This window comes from Callithrix jacchus, chromosome 2 (assembly GCF_049354715.1).
Source record: "Callithrix jacchus isolate 240 chromosome 2, calJac240_pri, whole genome shotgun sequence".
Taxonomy (NCBI): domain Eukaryota; kingdom Metazoa; phylum Chordata; class Mammalia; order Primates; family Cebidae; genus Callithrix; species Callithrix jacchus.
Genome location: NC_133503.1, coordinates 113,951,327 through 113,971,838, shown reverse-complemented (window position 1 = coordinate 113,971,838; position 20,512 = coordinate 113,951,327). Strand labels below are relative to the sequence as shown.

Here is a 20,512-nt window from a genome sequence, read left to right as displayed (position 1 = left end):
TTTCTTCACTTCAATGTTATTATTTTGCCTTTTCTATGTTATTTGGAAGCAAGTCACTAAGTTCAGACCATGCCCAAATAATTTTTAAATGTGAAAATTAAAATTATTCCTATTTTATTTACTTCAAACATAATATCCATTTGTAAGATTTTCTAAGTTTATTAAAATTGACTGGGATTCTCTTTTCCTTTAGTCTGTAATACTTAACTTATTTTTGGATTCTAATGCTTTGAAAAAAAAATATATATATATTTTTTGAATTATAATTATAAGATAATGTGACTGCTGCTTTCCAAGAGGTGAAATGTAAATTTAAACAATTATCTTTTTTATTTTAAAATGACATTTACTGGAAAAATGCTTTGAAAGTATATCAAAGTTTACTAAAACCAAAGGAAAATAAAGGAGAGTATTTCTTACAATCTTGGAAGGTGGCCCTTGGCCACCTTGAATCAAGCCACCTTTGCTGCCTTAGTTTCCCCACTGATCAGTCATTCTGGGGCTCCTGGATGAGGCTGTTGAAAGAGTCATGAGAACTGGATTCTCGTTTGCCACCGGAATTAGTTGAGGCAACTTTGACCCAATTGAGCAGTCTCTGAACTGTTTCCTAAATAATTAATTGAAAATTATGTTTTTCCTGCATCACACACAGGTTTATTGTTGACATTCAAACTGTAAAAGACCATTCAAATGTAATATGTTCCTCTTAGAGTCACACTTCAAGTCACAGAGGCAGTAACGATTAGTCAATCCTTGGTGTGTATAGTGAGTTAGGTAATACAGTAATGATGGCAACATAACAGCTAACAGTCATAAAATTTTCTCTCTGACAGACACTATTCTGAAAGTTTTACTTGCAAATTCTCATGTAATCCTTATAGCAACCTCATAAATTAGATATTATTCTATCTCTATTTTACAGTTGAAGAATCTGAGTCAGAGAGCTTAAATAAATTACACAGTGAGGAAGTGGCAGAATCAGGCATTGCCATCTATGCTTTCAGCCTGTGGTAGAGACATTTAATGCTCACCAAATACCCATGTGTTCCCTTTAATTTTCCAGACTCCCTTGTAATTAAACTGGGGCCTTGGAACTAGTTCTGGCCAGTGGACTGAAAGTACAAGTGATACGGATCACTTCCGGTTTGCAGCATAGAAGAATGATTAGGATTCTTCATACATTTTCCTTTTCCCTGCTATAGGCTTCAGGTTGAAATGATGATGTTAGTTATGAGAGCATGGGTCACTTGATAGCAAGCTGCCTGGGGGAGCTGCTGGACCTGCAGTGGACCTTGCATGAAAAAGGAATGTACTTTCACGCGATCAGCCACTTACTTAGGTTTCACGTTTGTTGGTAACTGAAGTATAGCCTATCTTATCCTGCTGATTATCCTACTTGTTGAAGTAGATGTATTCATTTTTGCATCTAGAAATTATAAATTGTAACTTGGAATTTGAAATCCAATATTAACAATTAGACAATTGTCCTCTAACATGCTTCCTCCTAAAAATCTTCCTTTCAGAATTACTTTATGTAATTTGCAATTCTCCCCTTCACTTACTTTCTCTACCCATCAGCCTAAGATGTATTTTCCATACATGTAATGTTCCTACCTCTTACCCACTTAATTGTGTGTTTGTGTATGTAGCATATGTGTGCATTCATGGGAGGGTAGGTGGAGGAAAGGAAGAAAAGATTACTCAGAACAGTCTTTACTGCTTTTCAGATGTATACCATCCTTTTAAAGATGCAGATAGACAAAGTTTAGGAAAGAATTTTTTTCAACAGAATGGAGCAAAATTGTTATTTAGAATCGTGTTTGGAAATTTGTTTTCCAATCTCGACATTGAAGCATTCATTGGCTGATGTATTGTGATTGTTCTTTCTGCTGTGCTCTCTCAGAATTGAGCTTGGATAACAGTGTGGGTCAATATTCTCTTTCCGAGAATATTCTGGGAAAAAAATTGAACTAATAAAAACAGACCTAAGCAGTAGTAGAAATAAATGTGGTTTTAGGGAAATGATGCTGCCGACGCCAGCCTCCCCATCTCAATTATCTAAATCAGACAAAATCTACTGTGCCTTGGGCTCCTCAGCAACAAAGCACTGTCTAGTTAGGAAGGAGAACAGCAGCTTGTGGTGAGACAACACTGCAGAGGATGTCCCCTCAGCCTCTGAGACATTCTGATGTGGGACAAAGCACCAGTGATGTGCCTAGGGAAGACTGTGAGTGTGTGTGTGTGTGGGCGTGCACGTGTGTATTAATATCAGTCAATGCTGATATTTTAAAACATCATCACTTGATTATATCTTCTCTGCTTTCTCTTTTGTCTTTTCAGAAATTCTACTGGATAGATGTTGTATGTCTTAAGTTGATATCTAATTTTCTTATCTTGTCTTTACTTTCTTTCTCCTTATAAAATTCCCATCTCACCTAAGGCTGGGAAGGGGTAGTTGCCTTGATGTGTGGGATGGAAGAAAGAGACTGAGGTCCTAACTGCAATCAGTAAAGATTTTCAGCCATCTCTTTCTTTTCAGCCATGTCCCACCTCCAAACCCTGAGCCTCAAACTGTCTGTCATTCAGTCTGGCTCACTTCTGTCTGTATCTCCCCTGCAGACTCTCAGGTTGTAGCTTTCTCCATTCTGTAAAATTTGGCTTCTACTACACATTTTACAAAACTGTTGATATATAATTTGTAATTGTCTCCTGTTCTGTTCCCTTTATCCTGTGAGTTTAGAACTTTCCTATTTGTTTTAATTTCATTTACTGTCAGTGAAGTTTCAGGAGAGAGAAGGAATAAAGACACACATATTTAACCTGTGTATTAAATCAGACTCCCCTTTGCCATGTTTATAAAAGTAACAGCTCTGCAAGGCATATATTAGTAGGCTCATCTTACAGATAAAGATACTGAGTCTCAGAGAGCTTCAGTAAATTGCCTAAGAGCTCACTGCTAAGGACCAGAGCTGGGATTCAAATCCATATGCGACTGAATCCAAATCCCCTGCTCTTCACCAGAGCAGATCTTCCTGCAGTGGCCACTAGGGCAGGGTCAGAGGACCTCCTGGGGATGGTTCTAAGAAGATGGTTCATGGCAAACAAGGTTCAGACCAACCCTTAGGTCTCTTCCAACCAGGTTTTAATAATTGGCTTTCCTTTGTTTGATAATTACAGATGATTTCCAACATGGAGTCTATAATTAGAATATTCATGGTGTCAAAATAACGCCCTTTAGGGAAAAATGTAGAATTGATGGGTCACAGGGATTTTTTTAAACAAAGAAAATTGATGCAATATTATTTTAGCCTAAGTGCTAAATAGTGTTCAATTCAAACTCTAGGGGAGGTACATCAACAGAAAAACTAGCTTAGTAACCCAGAGCACCTAATAAGACTTTTGGCTACGGATCCAATCAGCTCATGGCACACCCACAAAGAGGAAACCCTATGTTTAGGTGACTCCTTGGTGAAGCCTCCACATAAATGCTCTGTGTCAAGGAGCCTCCCTTCTGATGCACAGCATTTGGCCCAACCCACTCAAGGAGTGAAGTATGTGCCATTTGTTTATTTTAAGATTTCCTTTGGATGCATTATTTGCACATGGGATCATCTTGCTATATTAAACTGACACAATGTAAAATATAAGATGTGATATCTGATATATCCCAGGAAAAACAGAGCTGGTGACAGAAATTGGTGGTCATAGTGACTCCAGCAGTGACAGGCTGACTGCTGCCTACTTCGGAAGAGGCACACACTGCACAGGAACCATAATCCCTTCCCGCAGGCCAATGTTTGGGAGAGGTAGCTAGGCACCAGCCGAGACCACACCCTCTTACCCACCTGCTGTGAGGAGCTGGTTTGGCTTGAGCAAAGTGCTTGAGGGATGTCTCCTAATCCTTGAGACCCATCATGGTCCCTGTTGAGCCTCCTTTTCTCACAGCCATTATCTGCCAAATTAATGGCAGTGTTTCCACAGTTTAGCGATTGCCTTGATATAGTTTCCCAGGCTCCAGGGACATATCTTGTGCCACAGCTATCCTATATCTCCAGGGTGGAGTCAGACCTCACAGGGAGTCTCTGGGTCTGAGCAGGCAAACCAGTCCAGATTCATTGCCTTGGGGTGGGGCTAGGCCCAACCTGGTAATGACGTTATGCCAGACAGGTGTTTTTAATCACATTTTTTTCTCTAAGTCAACTGCAAAATAAATTCATAATAAATAAATGTAGTCACATCTAGAGAGTTCTGGGAGACCTAGAAAAACAGATGATTAAAAGAGAACAATTGAGTTGTTGCTCCAGAAAGAGCAATGATTTGGAGAGGAAGTATAGTTAGTAGACCTGGCTTTGAAATCTGGCTCTCCCACTTCCCAGCTGTGGATGAAGTCTTACCTTCTTCAAACGGGCATCTTCTTCTCTGTAAAATAAGGGTACAAATAAAACCTCATGACATTGCTGTGAGGATTTATAAAATGCCTGTAAAGTCCTAGATTAGAGTCAGCAAAAGGTAAATTATAGATAAAATAAAAATTATTTAAAGACTCTTTTTCTTTTCTCTCAGATCTTTATCTTGTATCTCAACCCATTATTTAGAGAACTAAGGAATATTTCATTTTGACTTCTTTAAGCAGAAAAGAAAAAAAGAATTTGGGGCCCAAAATAACTATCTTTAAAATTTGAAAGACTGAAAAGCAAAATAAATAAATAAACAAGTAAATAACTATGGGTCTTACTCTATTTTTTTCTGGTGGTAGCTTTAGTGTAATATTTATTGTTTCCCCTTAAAAAATAAGACTTAATTAGCTTTTCACAGTGGCAATGTTATAGGCAATGAGGTTTATCCAAGGCTCGATTATTGCTAATTGAAAACTTTTCCCAATACCTTGCCATGACGACTTGAAATATAGTTGGCATTGGCAATTTTTGACAGTCTCTCTAGAGACTAAAAAAAAAAAACACTGCTTAATTTCCCCTCTTTTATTCCTGTTGCTTAACTATCCATTTTTCTTTTTTCTTCTTCCTCTCTCCCTTTTTTCTCCCCTTGTATCTCTCCTTTCTCTTTATCATTTTCTTTTTTTCATTGTCTTTCTTACCTTTCTTTCACTTTTACTTCTTCTCTCATTTTCCTTCCTGTGTCTTTTTCTTAAGAAAACCAAATTGTGGAACACATAGTGTAAACAAAAAAGCCTCACATGTATAGTTTGCATAGCTACTGTAGATTATCAGTTTCAAAAACAAAGCACTCTCCTTTTCTCTGATGTTATGCTTTAATCTGAGAGGCAATATTTACAGAGTGTTCAGTGGTCTGAAGGAAGTAAAATATAACACAAATATCTTCTAGACATATACAGTATAAGCTTTTACTTGATTACATTCAGATGTTATCAAGAGTAAGTTCATTAATAACTTGCTGTTATATCAAAATTGGAAAGTGAAAATTAAGAAAAAACAGAAAAGTAGCATTGGATTTTCAAGAATATTGCAATACATTTGGAAGTGGAAGCTGAACACATGAGAAGAGAACAATTAAGCCCATATGTATTTGTGTTAAATTTGGGGACCGCTCAAATGATAGAAGACATTCACAGCTAGCTCAAAAGTTAAGACTTTCCTTTTATTATTTTTATTGTATACTATGTGTTAATAAGAAAGCATAAACTGGGAAAATAAAACCAAGAGAATTTGGTGAGAATTACCCAAATACTCACGTCTTGTTAATTTCTGGAGGTATAGCTTTATCTTTATCTTTAGCTCTACAATGTACATGCTATTTTACAAATACACTGTTTTTCCAACAGGATCCTCAACATTTTTCTGTATCAACAAATATGGAATTAAAGCCTTTCCAGGCCTATAGGTCATCAGAAAAGGAAGAAAAGATATGGGGCAGCATGATCAGCAAGACCTGATGGTGGGTGAGCTTATGTTGCTACTTGAAGGATGTGCAGGATTTAGAATACCAGATAGGAGGGCCGGGCGCGGTGGCTCACGCCTGTAATCCCAGCACTTTGGGAGGCCGAGGCGGGTGGATCACGAGGTCAAGAGATCAAGACCATCCTGGTCAAGATGGTGAAACCCCGTCTCTACTAAAAATACAAAAAATTAGCTGGGCATGGTGGCGCGTGCCTGTAATCCCAGCTACTCGGGAGGCTGAGGCAGGAGAATTGCCTGAACCCAGGAGGCGGAGGTTGCTGTGAGCCGAGATCGCGCCATTGCACTCCAGCCTGGGTAACGAGAGCGAAACTCCGTCTCAAAAAAAAAAAAAATAGGAGATGAGAGTCTCCCTGAAGAACAGCAACATGGAAAACTGCAGGAAAAGGAAAGAGCATGGGTCAGGCATGGCCCAGTGGGTGGACCAGTGTGGCTTCCTGTGGATAAGTGGGGAAAGGCAGAGAGAAGGATACACCCAGGCAAAAAGAAGCTTTAGAGCACCTGTTGATTATCAAGAAGAAATGAATTTGAATGGCAGTCCACGGTGAAATACAGATGACTGTCCACATAAAGAGAATTGTTACAAATTATCCACAGTAGTGAATGAAAAACTGGGATTCCCCTCTAGAGAGCTTTAAAAAAGACAGATGTGGTGGGCACGGTGGCTCACACCTGTAATCCCAGCACTTTGGGAGGCCAAGGCAGGTGGATCATGAGGTCAGGAGTTTAAGACCAGCCTGGCAAAGGTGGTGAAACCCTGTCTCTACTAAAAATATAAATATTAGCCTGGCATGGTGGCGAGTGCCTGTAATCCCAGCTACTGGGAAGGTTGAGGGAGAGAATTGATTGAACCGGAGAGGCAGAGGTTGCAGTGAGCTGAGATCATGCCACAGCACTCCAGCCTAGGTGACAGAGTAAGACTGTCTAAAAAAAAAAAAAAAAAAAAAAAAAATTGCAGATGTCTGAGCTCCAATAAGGATCTATTGTAGATACTTGTAATGCATTTGCCTTATCTTTGCTCATCTTAATAGTAGGCAATTTAACAATATTTCTGGCTTACTGTTTTTCAAACAATAGTTATGACATTAGGGAGTCATCATCAGCAGTTTAAAAAAGAAATTTGAATAAAGTATAAAGAAGTTAAACATCAGAATATGCTGCCATTGTTAACATTCTCAAGAGCCTATTTGTGTAAATAAGGATTTTCAATCTTGAACCAATTAAAATAACAAAAACACATAGCTGCAGCATTAAATAAAGTATTTCCTAATTTTTAGTTTGGTATAGTTTGTTTTTGATTTGTTTCCATTTTGTGTTTACAGATTAATAAAACAAATATTCACATTATACATAGCTTTTATCTGAGCATAGGTAATAAAAATAAGAATTGTTTCACGAATCTTCATGTTCTTATTATGTGAATGTATATGTACTAGTTGCAAGGTAAGGTGTATTTCTTACTGAGGACAATGGGGAAAAAAGTTTGGAAAAATTACTGAGAACTTTACTTAAAAACAATTTATTAAGGCCAGGCGAGGTGGCTCACACCTATAGTCCCAGCACTTTGGGAGGCTGACGCGGGTGGATCATGAGGTCAAGAGATCGAGACCATCCAGGTCAACAAGGTGAAACCGCGTCTCTACTAAAAATACAAAAATTAGCTGGGCATGGTGGCGTGCGCCTGTAGTCCCAGCTACTCGGGAGGCTGAGGCAGGAGAATTGCTTGAACCCAGGAGGCAGAGGTTACGGTGAGCCGAGATCGCGCCATTGCACTCCAGCCTGGGTAACAAGAGTGAAATTCCATCTCAAAAAAAAAAAAAATTATTAATCTGGCAAGTGGTCTATTTTGTTGATCTTTTCAAAACACTATCTCCTGAATTTATTGATTTTTTGAAGGGTTTTTGTGTCTCTGTCTCCTTCAGTTCTGCTCTGATCTTAGTTATTTCTTGTCTTCTGCTAGCTTTTGAGTTTTTTTGATCTTGCCTCTCTAGCTCTTTCAATTTTGACGATAGGGTGGCGATTTTAGATCTTTCCTTGCTTCTCTGGTGGGCATTTGTTGCTATAAATTTCCCTCTAGACACTGCTTTAAATGTATCCCTGAGATTCTGATACATTGTGTCTTCAAAATAGGCAGACCACTAGCCAGATTTAAAAAAAAGGAAAGAGAGAAGAATCAAATAGATGCAATCAAAAACGATAAAATGGATATCACTACCAATTTCACAGAAATACAAACCATCATCAGAGATTACTACAAACACCTCTATGCACGTAAACCAGGAAACCCAGAAGAAATGGATAAATTCCTGGACACTTGCACCCTCCCAAACCTAAACCAGGAAGAAGTTGAAACCTTGAACAGACCAATAACAAGGGCTGAAGTTGAGGAAACAATTAATAGCCTACCAACCAAAAAAAGTCCAGATCCAGACAGATACACAACTGAATTCTCCCAGATGTACAAAGAGGAGCTGGTACCACTCCTTCTGAAACTATTCCAAACAATACAAAAAGACGGAATCTTTCCCAAATCATTTTATGAGACCAACATCATCCTGATACCAAAACTCAGCAGAGATTCAATAACAAAAGCTTCAGACCAATATCCATGATGAACATAGATGCTATCTTCAATAAAATACTGGCAAACCAATTGCAATGGCACATCAGAAAGCTTGTCCATCACAATCAAGTAGGCTTCATCCCGGGAATGTAAGCCTGGTTCAACATACACAAGTCTATAAATGTAATTCACCACATAAACAGAACCAAAGACAAAAACCACATGACTATCTCAATAGATGCAGAGAAGGCCTTTGACAAAATTCAACAGTGCTTTACGCTAAAAACTCTCAATAAACAAGGTATTGAAGGAACGTATCTCAAAATAATAAAAGCTATTTATGGCAAACCTACAGCCAATATCATACTGAATGGGCAAAAACTGGAAGCATTCCCTTTGAAATCTGGCACCAGACAAGGACGCCCTCTCTCATCACTCCTATTCAGTATAGTATTGGAAGTTCTAGCCAGAGTAATTAGGCAAGAAATAAAAGATAAAAAGTATTCAATTAGGAAAAGAGGAAGTTAATTTGCAGATGACATGATTGTATATTTCGAAGACCGTATCATCTCAGACCAAAATCTCCTGAAACTGATAAGCAACTTCAGCAAAGTCTCAGTATACAAAATCAATGTGCAGAAATCACACATTTCTATACACCAATAACAGACTAACAGAGAGCCAAATCATGAGCAAACTCCCATTCACAATTGCTATAAAGAGAATAAAATACTTAGGAATACAACTAACAAAGGATGTAAAGGACCTCTTCAAGGAGGACTACAAACCTGCTCGAGGAAATAGAAGAGGATACAAACAGATGGAGAAACATTCCATGCTCATGGTTAGGAAGAATCAATGTCGGGAAAATGGCCATACTGCCCAAAGTTATCTATAGATTCAATGCTATCCCCATCAAGCTACCAATGACCTTTTTCACAGAACTGGAAAAAACCACCTTAAAATTCATATGGAACCAAAAGAAAGCCCGCATAGCCAAGACAATCCTAAGCAAAAAGAACAAAGCTGGAGGCATCACGCTACCTGATTTCCAACTATACTACAAGGCTACAGTAATCAAAACAAGGTGGTACTGGTACCAAAATAGAGATACAGACCAATGGAACAGAACAGAGGTCTCAGCGGCAACATCACACATTTACAACCATCTGATCTTTGACAAACCTGACAGAAACAAGCAATGGGGAAAGGATTCCCTATTTAATAAATAGTGTTGAGAAAAGTGGCTAGGGGTGTGCGGAAAGCAGAAACTGGACCCCTTCCTGACACCTTACACTAAAATTACCTCCAGAAGGTAACCCTAGAAGAAAACCTAAGCAAAACCATTCTGGACATAGGCATAGGCAGGTACTTCATGACTAAAACACCAAAAGCATTGGCAGCAAAAGCCAAAATAGACAAATGGGATATAATTAAATTCCAGAGATTCTGCACAGCAAAAGAAACAATCATTAGAGTAAACCAGCAATCAACAGAATGGGAAAAAGTTTTTGCAATCTACCCATCTGACAAAGGGCTCATATCCAGAATCTACAAAGAACTAAAACACATTTACAAGAAAAAAACAAACAAACCCATCCAAATGTGGGCAAAGGATATGAACACTTTTCAAAAGAAGACATATATGAGGCCCATAAACATGCGAAAAAATGCTCATCGTCACTGATATTAGAGAAATGCAAATCAAAACCACACTGAGATACCACCTCATGCTAGTTAGAATGGCGATCATTAAAGAATCTGGAGACAACAGATGCTAGCTAGGATGAGGAGAAGTAGGAACACTTTTACACTGTTGGTGGGAGTATAAATTAGTTCAACCATTGTGGAAGACAGTGTGGTGCTTCCTCAAGGATCTAGAAATAGAAATTCCATTTGACCCAGCAATCCCATTACTGGGTATATACCTAAAGGACTATAAACTGTTTTATTATAAAGACACGTACACACGTATGTTCCTAGTGACACTGTTTATAATAGCAAAGACCTGGAACCAACCCCAATGCCCATCAATGATAGACTGGACAAGGAAAATGTGGCATATATACACCACAGAATACTATGCAGCCATAAAAAATGAGTTCATATCCTTTGTAGGGACATGGATGAATCTGGAAACCATCATTCTCAGCAAACTGACACGAGAACAGAAAATCAAACACAGCACGTTCTTACTCATAGGCAGGTGTTGAACAATGAGCACACAGGGATACAGGGAGGAGAGCATCACACACTGGGGTCTGTTGTGGGGGGCCAAGTGAGGGACAGTGGTGGAGTGAGGAGGTCGAGGAGGGATAACGTGGAGAGAAATGCCAGATGTAGGTGATGGGGGGGAAGCAGGCAGCAAACCACATTGCCATGTGTGTACCTATGCAACAGTCCTGCATGATCTGCACATGTACCCCAGAACCTAAAGTAAAATTAAGAAAAAAAGAAAGAAAACAAGTTACATACTTCATGCATATTATGCTTAGTTTCTGAATTTGTTGAGACTCTTTTGGTTAATAAATAACAGAAAAAACAACTTGTACTATGAAAACAAAAATGAGGCGAGATTACTTTGAAGGCTATAAGGTACCTCCCAGAACCAAAGCCTTTTGAAAGCAACTGTGCCTCACTGGAGAGTGGAGCTCATAACTGGAAGGTTGCAAGGAAGCTCAGCCCTCTTCTACCTCCTCCCATCTCTGCTTCCCTGGCAGGCCTGTTCCTTCCTCCGTTGCAGGCTGGCTTTCTGGGTCCTCAGTGTCCACAGTGAAGCCCAGGTCTACATGCTTCATGTTATCGTTTTTAGGACCCAGAAAGTTTTTTTCCTCTATCTTCCTCTTAATTTCATTACTCAGTCCCCATCTCCCAGTGAAGAAAGAAAACCTGTTTGGGTCAGTTCAAGTCAGGTGTACTGTTGGTCCAGTCAACTGTGGGCTGCAGAGAAGAGGGATAGAGTAATGGAACCCCGATAGGATCTAGAATTCTACTCCAAAGAAGAACGGGAGAGAGCTGGGCAGATATTCCAAATGGCCCCTGGTGTATGTTCAAAACTCTTTTTTCTAGAACCTAGTGCATTCTTATTTGTTGAGTCAAAGAAATTAAGATTCTGTATGTGCCTAAAATGACTTTGAGTATTAAATTCAAAGAGATACTTTTTCTCAATTAAAAAAAAAAAAGTCAAAAACACTGTGGCTTGCACGCAGTTGAAGAACCTCTTAGAAACGTCACATTTCTTTCTACAATATTCTGAGCTGGAAACTGAAATGCAGGGAAAGAAACAAAAGTGAAAACAAACCCAACACCAATAAATATGTAATGTGACGTGATCGGCAACAAGAAGGATCAAGACTATTTGATAACCAAACACCAAAGAGAGGTGACCTTAGGCATACCTTGGAACATAAAAATCTAGCTCTGCAGGATGGCTTTATTTTCGGTGTTACAGCTAATCAAATTGTTGGCAGTATTGTGTGGCTTGGGTGTGGTGGTAGAAGCCTGGGGTGAGTCACAATGATGACCAATTGTGGTTTCTTTTTCTTTTTCTCTGTAGTGAAGAAATGTGGTTTGCTCAGCATATCATCCCAGTCTAAATGCCTTCTGGAGAGGTTACAGGAAATACCTATTAATGGACGAAAGACAGGATGAGGGAGAAAATGAAGACTAGGCCTGGATTTAGATGACAATTTTTGGGGCAAGAGGGCATAGGTTAGGATATATAGAAAGGATAAGATAATTGACTCAAAATCTTCTGTATAACAAAAATATAAGAATTCGTGTAATAAAAGTTGATTCCTATAAATGACTGTGTCTGGATACATTCCAGACAGAAATAACACATTAAAATATTAATCTAGCTTTGGTAAGTATTTGAAGCAAGCAGTTGGCTGTAGAGATATTTGGGCTGCTAAAATTTCTATATACAAAATTAATCCCATAAGATGGTGTTTGTGAGTGGGAGAAAAATGAAAGTTAATGGAAAGTGGCAAGAGTTCAAAAATATAACTTGATTTCCAGAGATACACTTGCTTGTCTGAAAATGTAATTTTGTAGACTGGGTGCAGTGGCTCACACCTGTAGTCCCAGCACTTTGGGAGGCTGGTGGATCACTGAGGTCAGGAGTTCAAGACCAGCCTGATCAACATGGTGAAACCCCATCTCTACTAAAAATACAAAAATTAGCTGGGTGTGGTGGTGGGCACCTGTAACACCAGCTACTCAGGAGTCTGAGGCAGGAGAATCACTTGAACCCAGGAGGTGGAAGTTGCAGTGAGCCGCGATTGTACCATTGCACTCCAGCCTGGGCAACAGAGTGAGACTCTGTCTCAAAAAACACACACACACACACAAAAACATGTAATTTTGTGACAAGTTTTCTGTGTTGCCTCCAGGTCTGAGGGGCCATGATGGATTGCACCTATCCCTGGACAGGAACACAGTAGTGCTTTGGGTTTAGTAAGTTCATTACCATGCACGCATCATCCCAAATTTGATTTCTTGTTGCCTAACAAATGTTAAAGTTATTTCAAATAACCAGCCACTCTATGAGCACATACACAAAAGAAATAAACCAAAAAAGAAAGAAAGAAAGAAAACGAAAAATGGAAGACGTCCCCATTATTGGGAATGAACACATCAGAATGAATTCTGGCTGCCAGCTCAGGTATGTGGGTCTGGATTAGAGCTTTCCTGGGGTACTGCTGAGCTATGGCTCATTTTATGATCTAGAGAATGTCTGGAATGTGGGTTGAATGGCAACAGATCTGGAACATTCATTGACTAGACAGGAGGTTGCTTCTAACTGGGGATCCAACCAAAAATGCTTTGCCCCCGTCCAAAGAACATTCAGAGGTTTTGAAATTTTTAACTATTAATAATAAATGCAATTTAATAATTGCAACCAGCATTTATTGAACAATTATCATACATGAGGCACTATGTCAAGTGCTTTAATTGCCTTATTCCATTGTCGGAATAACCCTAAGATGTGGGTATTCAGCTTTATCATCCACAGGTAGCAGGTAAGAGAACTGATACTCAGAGTGATTAAGTAATTTGCTTGAGGTATGCGGTCCATAAGTGGCAGGGCTGGGATTTAAACACAGCTTTGTAGATCTAAAACTCGTAGGCTTTACCCACTATGTTGTATTGTCAAAATATGGCAGTCTCCAGCAAATGTGATGTGATATTTACTTGGGTGTGTTTCTTTCTTTCTTATTAAAAATTTTTTTTTTTTTTAAAAAGATGAGGTTTCTCCATGTTGGTCAGGCTGGTCTTGAACTCCTGACCTCAGGTAATCTGCCCACCTCGGCCTCCCAAAGTGCTGGGATTACAGGCAGGAGCCACAGCACCCAGCCCCCCTCCTTTTTTTTTTTTTTTATTTTGATATGGAGTCTCACTTTGTCACTCAGGCTGGAGTGCAGTGGTGAGATCTTGGCTCCCTGCAACCTCTGCCTCCCTGGTTCAAGCGATTCACTGCGTCAGCCTCCTGAGTAGCTGGGATTACAGGCATGCGCCACCAGGTCCAGCTAATTTTTTATTTTTAGTAGAGATGGGGTTTCATCATGTTGGTCAGGCTGGTCTTGAACTCCTGACCTCGTGATCTGCTGGCCTCTGCTGCACACCTCAGGCCTCCCCAAACACTGGGATTACAGGCATGTGTCACCACGCCTGGCCTTACCTGGGTGTTTCTTTGACTCTTATTTACTTCTTTATAGGAATACTGTTTCAAGTATATATTCATATGCAAATTGATTCCTAGGTAGAACAGCCCATTGGTGGAGCAGTCAGAACACACACAATATTTATGGATTAAATTCTCTATCTTCTATAGGTACAGTATGTCATGCCCCAAAATCATGACAATAATAACACCAAAGATCTCTGTCACAGATTACATGACAGATACAATGAAAAAAGGTTGAAGTGTTGCAAGAATTACCAAAATGTGACACAGAGACATGAAGTGGATACATGCTGTGATGCTACTGACATGCTGGAGGCACAGTTGCCACAAGCCTTCATGTTGTAAAAAACACAGTATCCCTTAAGTGCTATAAAGCAAGAGCAATAGAATGAGGTATTCCTGTATTTACTTGTCTGTCTCTTCTAATTGTAAAGTTCTTTAGTGTAAGATGTCTCCAGTACTTCCCCACAGCAGGCATCTGTTACTGAGTAAATAAAGGAATACATGATTACCCATGTGCAGACAATAATGTAGCAAAAGCTATTTATTCATTTTTAGTTTATTTATTTTTTTCTTCAGACAGAGTCTCACTCTGTCACCCAGGCTGGAGTGCAGTGGTGCGATCTGGGCTCACTGCAACCTTCACCTCCCGGGTTCAAGGGATTCTCCTGTCTCAGCCTCCCAAATAGCTGGGATTACAGGCGCATGCCACCACAGCCAGCTAGTTTTTTGTATTTTTAGTAGAGACAGGGTTTCACCATGTTGCCCAGGCTGGTCATGAACTCCTGAGCTCAGGCAATCTGCCCTTCTTAGCCTCCCAAAGTGCTAGAATTACAGGTGTGAGCCACCACGCGGGACCCCAAAGCTATCTATATTTAAAAGGAGCTTCCCCAAATTAGTAAATGCTGGTCCATGATATCAAAGTTCTAATAATTCTTCACCGGCTACAAGAGAAAGTGAAGCATCAGGGGCTTCAACTTCTTTGAAATTCTTCTTTTACTCATAATCATTAATGCATCGTTTAGCAATTGTTCTGCTTATGTGAGTTCTGACTCTTTTTTTTTTTTTTGAGATGGAGTTTCGCTCTTGTTACCCAGGCCGGAGTGCAATGGCGCGATCTCGGCTCACCGCAACCTCCGCCTCCTGGGTTCAGGCAATTCTCCTGCCTCAGCCTCCTGAGTAGCTGGGATTACAGGCACGCGCCACGATGCCCAGCTAAATTTTTGTATTTTTAGTAGAGACAGGGTTTCACCATGTTGACCAGGATGGTCTTGATCTCTTGACCTCGTGATCCACCCGCCTCGGCCTCCCAAAGTGCTGGGATTACAGGCTTGAGCCACCGCGAACTAGGCCTAAACTGTCAGTCCCCGGAAGGCAGGAAATGCATCTTTTTAGTCTCTAAATCTACCTTCTATTCATCCTTTAACAGCGCTTTACATAGGATGTGTCAAGAAATACATAACCGGTTTGAACTCAATTTTTTTTAATTGCATTTTAGGTTTTGGGGTACATGTGAAGAACACGCAAGATCGTTGCATAGGTACACACAAGGCAGTGTGATTTGCTGCCTTCCTCCCCATCACCTATATCTGGCATTTCTCCGCATGCTATCTCTCCCCAACTCCCCACTCCCACACTGTTTCTACCCTATTTCTCCTCCCCATCCCACAGACCCCAGTGTGTGATGCTCCCCTCCCTGTGTCCGTGTGTTCTCATTGTTCATCACCTGCCTATGAGTGAGAACATGCCATGTTTGATTTTCTGTTCTTGTGTCAGTTTGCTGAGAACGATGGTGTCCAGTTTCATCCATTTCCCTACAAAGGACACAAACTCATTGTTTTTGATGTCTGTAAACTCAATTTTTAAAAACGTTGTTGGAAAATACCTCAAACTTTAATGCCACCAAGTCAGTGGAAACCATTCCAGAGTTTGAATAAAGTACTTCAGGGATCTAAAACCTTGAATCTGGGACATTCAGGCTCCCTAGTAAGAAAATCATTGTAGTTCTTGGGGTGGAGGCCAGGAAGTAGGAGCTGTCTGTCACCTCACTGCTACAGCTTTTGTGTTTGTTTAAATTGCTGTAGTGGTGTGGTCACCATCATAAGAAATCTTGTTTTCAGACTTATGGCATACTTTCCCTCGTTTCTGAATGTAACTGATACCAAGAATAATTTTCTTTTTCCTGAGTGGCCATAGTCCCGATATCTAAGTTGTTCCATTTTATGTATAAATTCCTGAAGTGCTGCCTGTTTGTTGAAATACTAGATACACAGATAGTAAGTAGAATCCTTTAAGAAGAAATGCATTTCAATCCTGTTCTTCCCCCTCCCCCCTCCCTCAAAATTAAGAATGCTGCTAGCCTACCCTTTGAGGAAGAAGTCAGAATTCCTAAAATGAGGAGGTAGAGAAGAAACCAGAATTCTGTTCTGCCAGGCTCCATATAGCATAACAAATCTCTCCTTAAAATCTGCCTTCTGACCAGGTGCAGTGGCTCATGCCTGTAATCCCAGCACTTTGGGAAGCTGCAGTGGGTGCATCAGTTGAGGTCAGGAGTTCAAGACCAGTCTTGACCAACGTGGTGAAATCCCGTCTCTACTTAAAAATAAATAAATTAGCTACTAAATAAATAAATAAATAAATTAGCTGGGTGTGGGGACGCGCCTGTAGTCCCAGCTACTCAGGAGACTGAGGCAGGAGGTTGCAGTAGTGAGCCGAGATCGCGCCACTGCACTCCGGCCTGGGCGGAAGAGCAACACTGAGACTCCAAAACAAAACAAAACGAATCTACTTTCTCTCTCTTCAATTGTCTAAACCTCAATCCTGCAGACAGCTGTGACCCCAAGTCCCAAAATGATGTTGCTATTGCAGGGTAACAAACAGGTTTTCTGTCAGGCCCGACGGTGAACCAGCAGCAACTGCAGGCTGACAGTCTCTTACAAGAGCTTATCCTAGTAGGGCTTGTTAAATTTCACTTCCAACCCCAAACCAGGAAGTGCTAAGATGAGCCCAAGACAAAAGCAATCTAGCTTCAGAAACAGAACCCTCCAGACTGCAGAAAGACTATAACCTTTTAATAACGGTTTAAAATTTGGAACTGTTCTCCGGTTTGCATTGGCATATATGATCTCTTCCCCATAAAAGTTTATTAAAATTCAAAATTGCCAAAAAAACAAAGTAAAATCATATAAAACACACACAGGCCAGTGCCCTCACTTAAACACTCACACACAGACAAATTGTTTTTATGATCCGCTTCCTTATCTAGACAGTCCAGGATTGAGCCAGATTTAAGTTGGCAACCTCTCAGCTAAAGCAGGGCGGAATGTAAAAAGAGTATCTACTACTCCGGATTCTTGGGAGGAAGGTCGAAGCGCAGATGGGCCACGCCCGGGTCCCGCTGTCTCATTGCACAACTGCAAGATCGATCTGGGCATCGAAGGAGGAACGCTGTAACCTCCAACCCCTTTTTTCTGACCAACCGGGACCCGAGCAGTGCTGGGGCCGGGGAGGGTCACCCGTTGAGGACCGGGGCGGAGGGTGTTAAGTTACAGGGCAGGAGTCCGGGTCCCCCCGCGGGCAGGAAGGGGAGGGCCCAACGGGGCGAGGGGAACCCCGGTGCGGGCCTGGGGTGGGGTCGGAAAAGCTGTCTCACCGCGCGCTCCCGGGCCCTCCGCTCCCTCCCTCCCTCGCTGGCCTCCCTGCCACTCTCTGCGGCGCCTTCCCGGAGGCAGCGCCCGCAGCGGCCTCGCCATGTCCCAGCCTGGCCGGAAGCCCGCCGCCTCCCCGCGGCCCGGGCGCGCTGCCGCAGCCCGCCGCACCCAGGAGGTGAGTGGAGCTCCTGTCGGTGCCGCGGGGCTGGGAGACTGGGGACTGGGTCTCGGAGCTGAGGCCGCCCTCCAGGGGCGTTGCGGGGCTGGCCGATCTGCTGTCCCCGGCGCCCCAGCGGGGCAGGGAGAGGGACAGGGAGAGGGCTCCTGGCTTGGCCGCCACTTGGCAGGTGGCTGGAGGTGGCCGCGGTTTCCCGGTCGGCTCCAGAGCGCTGGGCGTGGCGTTGGCTGGGTATAGTGGGTGGGGGGCGCGTCGAGAAAAGTTGGCTGGTGAGACGTGGTGAATGAGGATAAGGATGAAAAGGGAATGAGGTTCACTCAGGACCCCCGAGTGAGTGGGGAGGTTTCACTAGACAGCGGGATCTAGTCTTCTACTCTAGTGCCGAGCCGCAGGGCGCGGCTGCCTGGAGACGCCGAGCCTCCTCCCTATCCAGCCCTGAGCCAAATCGGGCGGGCGGGGCGGGGAGGGGCGCTGCGGGGCAGGGCCTGCGACTGGCCCCGCCCCCAAGGTTCTGCCCACCTGCAGACCCGGAGCCTCTTCCCTAACCAGCCCCGAGCCAAATCGGGCGGGCGCGGCGGGGAGGGGCACGGCGGGGCGGGATCTACTACTGGCCCCGCCCCCAGGGTTCTGCCCACCTGGCAGCCTTGGGGTGAGCCGAGCTCAGTGCCAGCCAAGTCCCGGCCAGGCATAGTGCGAGCCCGGCGCCCCCAGCACAGCACCCCGCGTCCTCTCCGGGTCCCCCGCCGTGCGAATCGGAGCCAGCCGGTTGTCGCCATGGCATTCGCCAGCTGGTGGTACAAGACGGTAAATAGCAGCGGTTGTGCCCGGGCAAGACCGGGAAGGGAGGGTGTTGGAAGGGAGTGAGTTGGCTTTGCCCTTCTGGACCTGCGGACGAAGCGTTGTGCAAAGTTTGGCGGAGAAGGGTTGCGGACCGGGTGCGACCTCCTTACAGACCGTCAGGTTAGGCTCCGGGAAAGGCCGGGGACTCTCCCTCTTGTGGTATGTGGGAGCGCGCCCAAGCGTGCGTGGTGCATGCACCTCTCTCGCCCCGGTACAAGTGGGATGGAACTGGAATTGTTGCTGGAGGAATTCCGTCTAGGAGGTGGATTCCTGAATGAACTCGGACGCAGCTCATACGAGCTTAGATCTAGGGTTTGTTTTTAACCCCTAAGTAAACCTCAAAACTTTCAGAGGGAGGTTGTTGGTCTTATATTTGCCAACGCAAAGGAGAGGCAGCTGCAATGTAAGTCAAGGAGAAAATCTCAAACACCAAGGCGCAGAAGCAACTGAGATCTGAGACCAAGACCCTTGGACGGAGCGTTGGAGGGATGGGAGAGAGAAAGCGAGGAAGTGAGAGAGGGAGGGAGAGAGACAGCGCGCACGACAGCGATCTGCTCTGCACTTTATTGCTTTAGATGGGGGACGAGAACGTTCCATTTGTTTGGTGCATTGAATGTCTGTCCTACCAATTAGGTGTGATATCCAGTCAAACTGGCACTTCTAGTGTTTTGGAACCAGGAAGCATGATTTAACATTAGATTGCTGTCCAAAAACACACACACACACACACACAAAAGTTTTGTTGATAGTGAAAACCAAAATGTTTATGTCCCATTGATTTATGGTAAGAATTTAAAAATTAGTTAGATATGTCTCTTTCTCTCTTAGTATGTGGTGTTGGAAAAAGCAAAGATGTTGGAATCAGACACTCTTTGGAGCTAGAAATCATATATAAGAATCAAGAAACTGTTACTTATCAGACAGTGGGCATTTATTGATCATCTACTATGTGCCAGGCAGAATTATATCCACAAGTAGTGTTTTTAAAAATTATTTTTACTCTCCCTTTCTATATATATAGTATATATAATATATACTATATATGGAGATAGGCTATATATGTGTACTGTGTGTGTGTGTATATTTATTGTGTGTGTGTGTGTATACACACACACACACACACACACATACATACATACAATATACTATTCAGGGTCTCTCTCATTATGTTGCCTAGGCTGGTCTAAAACTCCTGGTCTCAAGCAATCCTCCCACCTCAGCCTCCCAAAATGTTGGGATTACAGGCATGAGCCACTGTACTGCACCTGCAAGTGCTTTTTAAAGCCTCTACATACATTGTGGAGAACAAAGAGTTTTTCTCAAATGGAAATAAGTCAACCTTTTCAACCTGCTTTCACATCTGTAAACTAGAAATGATATGAACTACATAAGTACTGGTGAGGACTAATTAGATTCAAAATCAAGATGCTATATACATATGCTTTTAAGAATTGGGAATTCCAATTTCCCTTGAGATATTTCTTCATGAATGTTTTCCAGTGCATTTCCTGGACCTTTAAATGTAGCATTTTATTGATGTGCTAAGAGAAAAAGTTTGCTTTGAGTCATTATTGTCCTAAGGTTCTTATCAAAATGAACCATGTACATTATCTGCAAATATGAGTAGCAGTAGTTCAGAGCTGACATCAGACTTCTCCT

The 20,512-nt window shown here is 42.2% G+C and overlaps 1 protein-coding gene and 1 non-coding gene across 35 annotated transcripts in view; both read left to right on the top strand.

Moving 5' to 3' along the window:
- The first annotated feature begins 4,803 nt into the window (after positions 1-4,803).
- Positions 4,804-4,944, top strand: LOC118151748 (U4 spliceosomal RNA). The gene has a single exon (XR_004740164.1). It is a non-coding gene; the product is annotated as a U4 spliceosomal RNA (small nuclear RNA).
- A 12,855-nt stretch (positions 4,945-17,799) lies between these two features.
- CAST (calpastatin) overlaps positions 17,800-20,512 on the top strand; it is a 115,586-nt gene continuing 112,873 nt past the window's right edge. For 20 of the 34 annotated variants that reach the window (XM_078365130.1, XM_078365127.1, XM_078365129.1 and 17 more), the window contains exon 1: positions 17,800-18,010. In XM_078365130.1, coding sequence (XP_078221256.1) covers positions 17,936-18,010 — 75 coding nt within the window. In that variant the 5' untranslated portion in view covers positions 17,800-17,935. Of the gene's footprint in view, positions 18,011-18,675; positions 18,974-20,512 lie in introns of those variants that run through there. The other 14 variants (XM_078365122.1, XM_078365136.1, XM_003732314.6 and 11 more) reach the window with 2 other exon arrangements.